Here is a 10,813-nt window from a genome sequence, read left to right on the forward strand (position 1 = left end):
AGCAACTGGCAAGCATCAATGTACCAATTCATCAAGCATTATTGCATCAATTCATCAAACATTATTGCATCAATTCAGCAAGCATCCTGCATTAAGAAAACATACAATCAGTGGTAAAGCCAAAGGGAATAAGATAGCCAACAGTGTCAAACATTTCCGACTTTGAAAAAAATCAACTTAGAACGAATTAAAGCAACCAAGCATGCAGGTGAAAAACCAACAGAGCCAAGAGTGTACCTCATCAATGACTATAACATAAACCTCCTCTTCAATGATATTTAGCAATAAACCATGGTTCCAGACTCGGCCAAAACCACCCTGACATGAAAAATAAGATTATAAACTCCTAAATCTTTTTATCAATTAAAAATAGACTCTAGATTAGATAGAACAAATTTTTGTATTTTTCACTGCATTTGAAAAAACATCAATTTCCAAAAGCAAACATACCAAATTATGAATAGACCTGTTCAAAATTCATAAACTAAAAGAGACCTAATAGTATAACCTGCAAATCTGGTACAACTCACATGGTAAAATAAATTTGATGCTTCAAAACTTTTAGGACATCTGTTGTAACAGAGACCACAATTTAATACCCAAGTTTCATCAAAGTAAAAAAAATAAAAATAAATAAGTGAGTCCAAATAAGAAAATAATAAGAATCCTAACTGATGTGAAGGTTAGCATCCTCAACCTTCTTCATTATTTCTTGAAAGAAAATCAAGAGAGAAGACAAACTTACAAGGTTTATCTGCCTCTTGAAGTGCCAGAAGTTTCCCATGGTGATATATAAGAGTTGTATTAGCTGTTCAAATGATGGTATGCCATGTCAGAGTCACAACAATAAGACAAACATTTTAAAACAGGCAAACTACCAGTGAAGAGAAACAACGGAAAATGGAAAGGGCGAGATTTTTTCAGATTCCATTTTACGGGATGCATTGCCTGTCAAGCATGTATGTAATAAATTGAGGGACATAAATTTTGGAGCCCCCGCCTGGAAATGTACCAGCTAAACACAATGTATCAGAATGAAGAAGTAATACATAATCCATTCTCACTCGCTCAGTGTTCTACCAACATTTCCTTCCTTTGAAGGTTTGGAGAAATAACACTCGTCTTAGAACCATTCACCCATATCTTTACTTTCAATATATGGAACAGACACCAGGGTATAATACTATCACTAAATAGACATCAAGAACAAACGCATCAGAGACATCATGAACATAAGGGAATATTACATGTAATCCATTGCATCATCTTTGCAATTAGCAGAAACAGAATATAAAAAATTACCAGTCCCATTCCCATATAATAGATCTAAAACTTTAGCCTTTTCTCTCAGCTTATATATATTGACTATGAGCAGTCCAAACAATCCTTTAAGGTCTCCTACCTGAAAAACATCATATTCAAGAAGATAACGTGTCAAGCATTGGCCATAGAGGTTTTCTGCGGTTAAAATTAAATTTAATGCTTCTAATTCCGCACTTATTGTTTAGTTTTCAAAAAGCCCCACCAGTTAGAAGCTGCTCGGAGAAAAAAAAACACAGCCGGTACAAGTTTGCTAGCATTATAATAGTCATAAGTTTCACTAATCAGAATTAATCAGTTGAAGACTTGTTCAACCTTAATAGTCAAGAAGGCAACTTGCAAGATATACCTTCATGATATAAAAGACTTAATTAGAATTATCATTACCCAAAAACTGAACTTGAAACTTGACTCAAGCTAGGGTTAAAACACAACTTTGAAAACATGTAAATAAACTCAAAATCCTTGTTGGGCTCATGATGAGTTGCTCAATTCTTGTATTAAATATATTCAAGACTCAATTCGATCTCTAGCTACTCCTATTTAACTCGAACTGCACCTCAATTCGGAGGAGTGGTGTTTGAGTACTCAACAAGTACGTTCACTCATATGCAGTTACAGACTTACAGAACAATACTATAATGGATACCATTACAGTTAACTGAAGAAATAAAGCAGTAAAGCTTTGAAAACAATAACACAGAATCAAATCAACAGCCGGTTAAAGAAATGTCGGCGTCAAGCGCTGGCTCCACCTTTTCCGGGCTCCCCCACCGTCGTCCTGTTCGAAGTCCGAAAACAGCCCGTCCTCAGCTGCCGCGCTCCTTCTGCTATAGAAAACAGTCTCGGCATACTCCACCACGTCCTGCGCCGCGGGAGTAGGAGTCAAAGCCAAAGCCAAAGCCAAAAACATAACAGGTATAGCTAAAGCTGAACTGTGGAAATTTATTTCAAATGGAAAACAAAAGGAAAAACCTTTAGTAATTAGTAGCTTCAGATTTAGCACGGGCCACAATTTGCCTACCGTCAGCCGCTAATCCAGCCACAACCTGAATTAGAATATAAAATACCAGTGAAAGAGAAAGTCAGAACCCAAAACATTATCATTGAAAATGGGGTAAATATTCCATCCGAAACAAAGTTAAAGCTGATGAAAAAGGGGGAGGAATAGCAAATACCATGCCGGAATGGCGATGAACGGAGTGGATTCTTCGATTAGAACGGAGTGGATTCTTCGATTAGAACCGGGTAACATCATCTTTGAAGCTATCAGTTTTTCAACTCCCTAAAATAATAGCACCCATTTTAGTCTACACGCATATATTTGCTGCTGCTTTTTTTTCTTTTTTGGTTCACAATAAGGAATTAAGGAAAAAGGAAAAATAAAAGCATTACCATAACGATCCCATCTTTGCATTTTATTCCAATCAAAGTTCTGTAACAAGAAAAATAGTTTTGTGAAAACAAAATTAGGTATCCGACACCCTAAAATTACATATGAAAAGAGAAGGGCGGAGTTAAGCGGGAAATGATGCTGCTTTTGGCGCCACAGTTGGCGTAGCCGAAAATTCGCGTGTTTTTTTAATTTTATTTGATATTATAGTGTTGTCTCTTGATTTTAAATTTATTTAATTTAGTACATATTTAATAATTTAATATATTAATTTGAGCTTCATATTTTAACTTTTTTCAATTTAATCCAATTTAATGTTACAATTTATTAATTTAAACTTCATATTTAAAATTTATTCAATTTGATCATTATATATTTTTCAATTCTTTCAATTCTTTCAATTAATATATATGTTTATATTAATAAATTAATATATAGTTTATATATACTATATGGTTTATATATACTAATAAACTATATAATATATAGTTTGTATATACCATATACTATATAGGTTATATATACTAATGAACTATATAGTATATAGCTTATATATACTAATGAACTATATATAATGTATAGTTTATGTATACCATATAGTCTATATATATCATATAGTTTATATTATATATACTAATAAACTATATAATGTATAGTTTAGGGTTTAGGGTTTAATATTTTTATATATAGTTCATATGTAAATTATACTATATAGTATATATAGTTTATATATATAATATATAAATATAAACTATAGTATGTAGTATATAAATATAAACTATAATTTATATATATAGTATATATTATATAAATAGTGTATATAGTTCACTAATAAACTATATATATTGTTCATATGTAAACTATATAGTTTATATATAGTTCATATGTAAACTATAGTACTATAGTTCATATGTAAACTATAGTTCATATATATAGTATATAAATATAAACTATAGTTTATATAAATAGTATAAAATATAGTATATAAATATAAATTATAGTATGTAGCTTATATAAGTATAAATATAAACCCTAAACCATATATACTATATATATATAAACTATATAGTTTATATTAATAAATTATATAATTTATACAATATATATTATTTATAATTATACATAACATATAAATATAAATTGTATAGTTTATATATAATTCATATATAATTTATATATAAACTATGTAGTTTCTATATAGTTCAATAGTTCATATATAAACTATATAGTATTATAGTTTATACATGGTATATATAGTTTATACTTTATACATAATATATATATAAACTATATAGTTTTTATATATATAAACTATATAGTTTATATATATAATACATATACTTTATATATAAACTATATAGTTTATATATTATATATATACCTATATTAGTTGTTTTAATTTTTTTTCTCAACTTATTACTTATTTCTATTTATTAATTGGCCTATAACTTTTTAAATGAGTATAATTTATTACATTTTTATATTAATTTCAACCTCAAAATTTAAAATTATTTCGATTTGATCCCTTTTGTGTTGTTTAATATATTTAAAATTTTATTTGTAAGTTCATATTTGTTCAATTTAGTCCTCCAAGTTTTAGAAGTATGCATAGAAGGACACGTTCTCCCCTCAAAGGATTGTTTCAAGTACCTAGGGTCTATGATACATAAAGATGGGGGTGTAGATGATGACGTTACACACCGTATAAAGGCGGGATGGCTAAAGTGGAGGGCCGCTACTGGAGTTTTGTGTGACAATAAGGTACCTCTAAAACTTAAGGGAAAATTTTATAGAATGGCAATAAGACCAACACTATTGTATGGATCTGAATGTTGGGCAACCAAGAAGGATCATGTAAGGAGGATAGAGGCCTCAGAAATGAGAATGCTTCGGTGGACATGCGGTAGGACTCTGTGGGATATGACAACAAACTCTGCTATTAGGATGTCCTTGGGGGTGGTGCCTGTTTTCGAGAAATTGAGGGAAGGAAGACTACGGTGGTTTGGGCATGTCCTTAGGCGACTACCATCTGATGTGGTCAGGAGGGTAGAGTCGATTACAGTCGACGGTGCCAGAAGGAGAGGACGACCAAGGCGGAATTGGAAGACTGCTTGAGATCTGATATGATGGATTTAGCCCTTACCGAGGACATGACCTCTGATAGGAAAGTATGGAGACTTAAGACTAGGATAGTCGAGTAGTGTGGGTCACATCTCTAGGGTGTATCATCTCTGTCTTCTTTTAATGCCTTTGTAGTAATTTACATAACTTCTACTTTTTATCGTTTCTGTTATTGGTATTATGAAGGCTTAGAACTGGCCTTGCTATCGTTTGACTTCTGTGTACCTTTCTCTCCACTTTTAAATTTAGTCGGTTCTTATGTTTCTGTCTATATACAAAGATTACTGCCCATTACAGACTCGCATATGATATTAATGATATTAATGACTGCATATGAATACTGTACAACTATGTATTTATGTATTTATTTATACATGCATTGCATTTTATCTATATTTTTAATTTTCTGACTGCCGGAGGTCTTCCACGGAAGCTACTCTCAACCTGGCGTTGGGGGCAGCCTACTACCCTACCTCCCCCTTACCCCATTGCATATGGGAATTGGGTTTTGTTGTTGTTGTTGTTGTTGTTGTTGTTGTATATTTTTAAATTGGCCCATAACTTTTTAAATGGGTATAATTTAGTACTTTTTTATATTAATTTCAACATCACAATTTAAAATCATTTCGATTTGATCCCTCATCAATGTGTGTTGTTTAATATATTTAAATTTTTATTTGTAATTTCATATTTATTCAATTTAGTCCTCCAAATTTTATTTGCATCTGAAATTGACCTATACTTATTACTTATTTATATTTTTAAATTGGCCCATAACTTTTTAAATGGGTATAATTTAGTACTTTTTGTATTAATTTCAACATCACAATTTAAAATTATTTTGATTTGATCCCTCGTCAATGTGTGTTGTATAATTTATTTAAATTTTTATTTGTAATTTCATATTTGTTCAATTTAGTACTCCAAATTTTATTTGCATATGAAATTGATCCATACTTATTACTTAATTCTATTTTTTAATTGGCCCATAACTTTTTAAATAGATATAATTTAGTATTTTTTTGTATTAATTTCAATCTCACAATTTAAAATTATTTTGATTTGATCCCTAATCAATGTGTGTTGTTTAATTTTTTTTAAATTTTTATTTGTAATTTCATATTTGTTCAATTTAATTCTTAAATTTGTATTTTTCATAAAATTGAATCATGATTATTTATATTGTTAGTAATTTACTCTAAATCACATACAATTACAAATTGCAATTCAACGTTTGCGAAAGACGAAAATAATTAATCCAAAAATAAAAATTAACTCAATTTGAACTCAATCCGTATCTGATAGAGATCCTACCTGAATTTTATCTGCCAATGACGTGACCCGATCTGAACGAGATCCGCCTGAAGTCTATCAGAACCTAAATGAACCTGCTTCTTAACTGCTTCGGACCTGAATTGTTTTGACCTGAACTGTCAATGATCCGAACTGAAAATGACATGACCTGAACCCGATCTGGATCTGGTGTCAAATTTACCTGACTTGACCTGTATCCGATTTTACCCGACTTGCCAGGATCCGACTGAAACCTGATCGATTACCATATTTTACAACCCTACTAGGCCGAACATGGGTCCAACGGATGAGCTAAACAAAAAGTCAATCCGAAACACATGTTGAAAGATGACAGAAATACACTTAATTTCAATAACGACCCTTGACTTCATACATTAAAAGATAACCAACTACGGCAAATTAGCTCAATAATTTAGACCCAATAGTTATTTGTTTTAATACGATTAAAGTGTAATAATTTTGCAAGTAAAAATTGTTGGACCACGAAATATTACTTTGGGTAAATTATAAATTGTTATCACTAAACTTTACTATCTCTCTTATTTTGTTTACTGAACTTTAAAAATTTTCAACTCCCTCATTAAACTTAATACATTGAGGTTTTTTTGGTCATTTTCGCGTTAAAACACTGTCATTTTAGAAAAACAAATTTTTTACCAAAATGACATCATTTTGCATCTATATAAAAGCTCATTTATAATATCGTTAGTGAGGAAATGACTGAGTGACAAAAAAAACTCATATATTAAGTTCAGTGAGAAAATTAAAAAGATTAAAAGTATATTGAATGAAATAGGAGATAGAGTAAAGTTTAGTTACCAAACTTGTAATTTACCGTATTACTTTTTATCACAACGTATAACTTATAAACTAAAGGTTAATATAAAAATAAGTGTATAAATTATACTCAAAATTGACTTTTGGTACCTAAAGAATTTTTCATTAATAATGAAACGAATCAAAATTACAACGCATCAAAATATAGAGAGAAATTTAGAGACAATAATCACCAAAATACTCTACAAAACTAAAATATTAAACCTAAAGATATATACCTTCATAAAAACTCATTATATGTGTTGAATGAGATGATTTACGAAGTAAAAAATGAGTGGTGAGTGAACCAAACAATTTGATAGCATGCTTCGCTACACAATTCTGATTACATCGACAAACAACCTTTTTATCAAAAGAAGGGATTTGACTATGTGTCTACCGATAAATCAATCAGAAAATAAATATCGTGGTGGTTTTTATGCGAGAACCAAAATGACCTCAAGTGTATGCGAAAAACATACCAATTATAACCATAAGGATCGTGCCACAAGAGTAAAGAAAATACATGCCACAAGAGCAGAGGAAAAAAATGTGTCATAAGGACAAAGAATCTTTCATAATTAAAAAGACAAGAAAATAATTATAAAATACATAATATAAAAAAACAAGAGAACTAATAGTCATCGGTGGTCGGTAACCAACATTAAAATTAATATTGTCGTCGATTAAAAAAAAAGAAAAAAATGACACAAAAATATTGAAAGAAAATTAGGTTAAAAAATAGATAATCTTTAAAAGAAAACTTTCATATTATTGATTTTTAAAATGGTAAGGTGAATAATTTATTTATTCTATTAATTAAATAAAGATGTGTAATTAATAGGCTTCAAGTTGTATAATTCTTATAAACACATTAAAATGCAACTTGATAATGTGGATATTACTCGATAATCATAATTTTATAGTAAGCCTATAAGGCTCAATTTTCATCAACGAAAATGGTACTTGTAAAAGCAAATCACATCCTGTCCAGTTTTACACAATTTACCTCTTTCTTTGAATATAATCAGCTTTAAAAAAAAAGATGAATGAAGGATCATTCATGGTACTCCCATGGATGATTACGCTAACATTTCGACTGAAATCTGCAATAGCTGGCAACACATAATAATGCATGTGTAGAATCAGCAGTAATGAAACTAAAACAAGCGACATAATCATTGTGTTAATGAAGAAGTAAGGCCTTTTTCTCATGCCCTGATGCTCTTTCTGGGTTTCGAATTGAGGATTGAATAGTTCAGCTGGGTACCTGCAACTCTTTATCACACACCAGAAAGGAAGCTCATTCAGCTACAAGAAATGTGTGAAAAGCACACGTATAGAAGCAAACACACATGGTTCCCACCAACAAAAGCTATTCTTATGTCAGGCAGAGCAGCAAGAAAAAGAACGTGACATTTGCCAAATAAGTTGGTAATTTACTAGCTACATTTATGATACGCAACTTTGTAATGCTTAAAGGAATGAAAGCACTTGAATCAAAAAGAAATGTGTTCTTTGCCATATAATAAAATTGTTAAAGGAAAAATCAAATCAGTTCACTAGATTTGCCTCTTTTAAAAAAAATTCTAAAGTAGAAAATTCTTTCAGGCAATGAGTTCTGTGATTGGCCTAGTTGGTGTGACGTGAGATCACTTTTCCTCTACTTTTGCCATGGTGTAGTTCTCATCATCAAAATGCAATCACAGTGGCTCATTAAGATTAACAATTATTGGCACTCCAGAGAATCGAGAAAGCTCGTAGCAAGTTTCTGATTGGGATACTGTGAACAATTTACAGAAATCACCCTTAAGCTTCGGTCTTCGTTCCGGTTGTCAATCATTAACCAGACTTTCTGCTTTCTTTCTGGTTGAGAATCTGTTAGCTGACTCTGATAAGAGCTTGTTGAGAGACATTCCGGTTCCAGCAGTTTTTTTCTTTACTTCATACCTGTGCTTAATCCTGTCATCAAGCTTGTAACCGAGAAATGCAGGGAAAGTCAATAGCTCACTAACATCTCGGCCCATGTCCTTTGTCAAATACTCCATCTTCTCCTCCAAAGAACTAGGATTGTACTGCAGTATTTGAGGGTGTTTCTTGCTCATGTGAAAAATATCTTCATAAGAAAGACCGTAACTCAAGAAGAGGCCAATTACCTTCTGCATATTTTCACAACTAGTTCTGGTGACAGCACCCAAAGCGGCTGCAAACTCTTTTGTCCTATATTCATACCCAATCTTCACCAAAAACCCGAATTTATGAGCCAGGTTATCTTCAAAGGAAAGGGCCACAAACAAGGGGGCCCTTGTCAAGAACTTGAAAATGTCATTAGAATTAAGTCCACATTGCTTGAGAAACTCGATTCTAGGACGCAACTTCCTCTCTTTGCTGGCACTAATCACATTCGGAAACACGAGAATAATCTTGAATATTTCCCTGTCACTAAGACCAACATATAATCTCATGAAATCCACATGACCCTCCATATGCTCCAAACTATAACTCAAGATGGCGGGCAGTTTGCGCAACACTGTCCCAGTGGCATTTGCATCACCTCCACTAAGCTCTTCTAGAAACTGAATTTTTGGAATCAACTGAGAATCCAAATCATAGTTGAGAACTGAAGGACGCCTAACTATTATTTCAATGCCATGATAAGGTTTCAAGAAATTTATGGTTCTTTCAATTTCTTCAACAGACTTGCAACAAATGGCTTTGTTCAAGTTGACATTGTTGAGAACATGAGCTATCTTCTCCCTGGGAACTTCATGACGAATAAGCAGTTTAACCTTATGATCAAAACCAAGCAAGAATCTCGCATCCGTTGTAATAAAGAGGCGTTCAAGTTGTGCTGACTTGACCTTTCCTTCTAATTCATCACGCACAAAACTAATCACTGAATCAATTTCCTCAGCAATTAATACACTTGCACATTTAATGACCAACCGATAAAGACCAAACCCATTGATACCAACAGACTGTAAAGCAAGAAGCCGGGCACGTATTCTGTTCAAAGACGTCGATCTCAAAGTTGGGTTCTTGTCCAAAAGTAATTTGGTTTCCTTTTCGTTTAGTCCAATTTCTCTGAAGACCGAAAACAGTATACCTGACACAAATAACACAGTCAAATCTTGAAAGCAACAAGAATTTTGTCAGAACCTATTAAAAAAGCTTAGAAGAGTTGGGAGTACGATAAGTGTTTGACAAATTGCTTCAAAGAGATGGTAATACAAACCCTTTTCCCAGTGAAGAGAGATGACCGTGTCGACGCAGTTACATTGGATGAGAGAACGATTAGGCGGTTGGGGACACTTGAATGGCCAGAGTTCAGTACCCGAGGTCTTATTAACACTTACCAGAGAGAAGCATTGGCGTGAGCGGGCAGTTGGATTAGCACACAAAGAAACAGGGGATAGTAGTTTGGGTGGAGTAGTAAAGGTGTGATAGTTGGAGAAAACAGAAAAGGAGGAAAGCCAAAAGGAATCTGTAAACATGGTAATCGCGGTCACCATATTTGGATTGGATGAGCTCAATCTCAGCAAACGTTGGGGCTGAGAGTGCTTGAAAATAGATGGCAGGCCTTGGTCGTCACAATGGTCCTGCTCCCTCAAGATGATTCTTGTTAGCTGAAAGGGTGCACTGCTGAGCGTTGTCCGTGGCGAAAAGTATATCAGAAATAAAACCTCCACCGTGTAGAAAATGTAGTACCCTTTTTATATTAAATATTAATTAGGGGCAGGGAAGGGGATCCCGGTTCTAACTCAAGCATTCCGCATTATTAATTCAAGGGTAACATATGCAAATAATCCTTTTATTTTTTATTTGTCTGACTTTAGTCATCAATTTAAA

General features: G+C 32.5%; 1 protein-coding gene and 1 long non-coding RNA gene across 2 annotated transcripts; both read right to left on the reverse strand.

Moving 5' to 3' along the window:
* Positions 1 to 2,066: 2,066 nt before the first annotated feature.
* Positions 2,067 to 2,822, reverse strand: LOC120158673. Its single transcript, XR_005519266.1, has 4 exons — positions 2,716 to 2,822; positions 2,499 to 2,605; positions 2,296 to 2,369; positions 2,067 to 2,185 (listed from the first exon to the last, which is right to left on the reverse strand). It is a non-coding gene; the product is annotated as an uncharacterized LOC120158673 (long non-coding RNA).
* A 5,731-nt stretch (positions 2,823 to 8,553) lies between these two features.
* On the reverse strand, positions 8,554 to 10,491 carry LOC120158531 (transcription termination factor MTERF8, chloroplastic-like). Its single transcript, XM_039169351.1, has 2 exons — positions 10,200 to 10,491; positions 8,554 to 10,070 (listed from the first exon to the last, which is right to left on the reverse strand). Exons 1-2 carry the CDS (start codon positions 10,474 to 10,476, stop codon positions 8,800 to 8,802), a joined length of 1,548 nt encoding a protein of 515 aa, XP_039025282.1. The 5' UTR covers positions 10,477 to 10,491; the 3' UTR covers positions 8,554 to 8,799.
* Positions 10,492 to 10,813: the final 322 nt, after the last annotated feature.

Source organism: Hibiscus syriacus, unplaced genomic scaffold (genome assembly GCF_006381635.1).
Source record: "Hibiscus syriacus cultivar Baekdansim isolate YM2019G1 unplaced genomic scaffold, ASM638163v2 tig00111330_pilon, whole genome shotgun sequence".
Classification (NCBI taxonomy): domain Eukaryota; kingdom Viridiplantae; phylum Streptophyta; class Magnoliopsida; order Malvales; family Malvaceae; genus Hibiscus; species Hibiscus syriacus.

Bases quoted from the DNA above. Each gene is read 5' to 3' on its own strand.
- LOC120158531 (XM_039169351.1), bottom strand. From the start codon at position 10,476: ATGGTGACCGCGATTACCATGTTTACAGATTCCTTTTGGCTTTCCTCC. The intron at 10,071-10,199 runs GTTTGTATTACC...TATTTGTGTCAG, and splicing joins CTCTCTTCACTGGGAAAAGG to GTATACTGTTTTCGGTCTTC.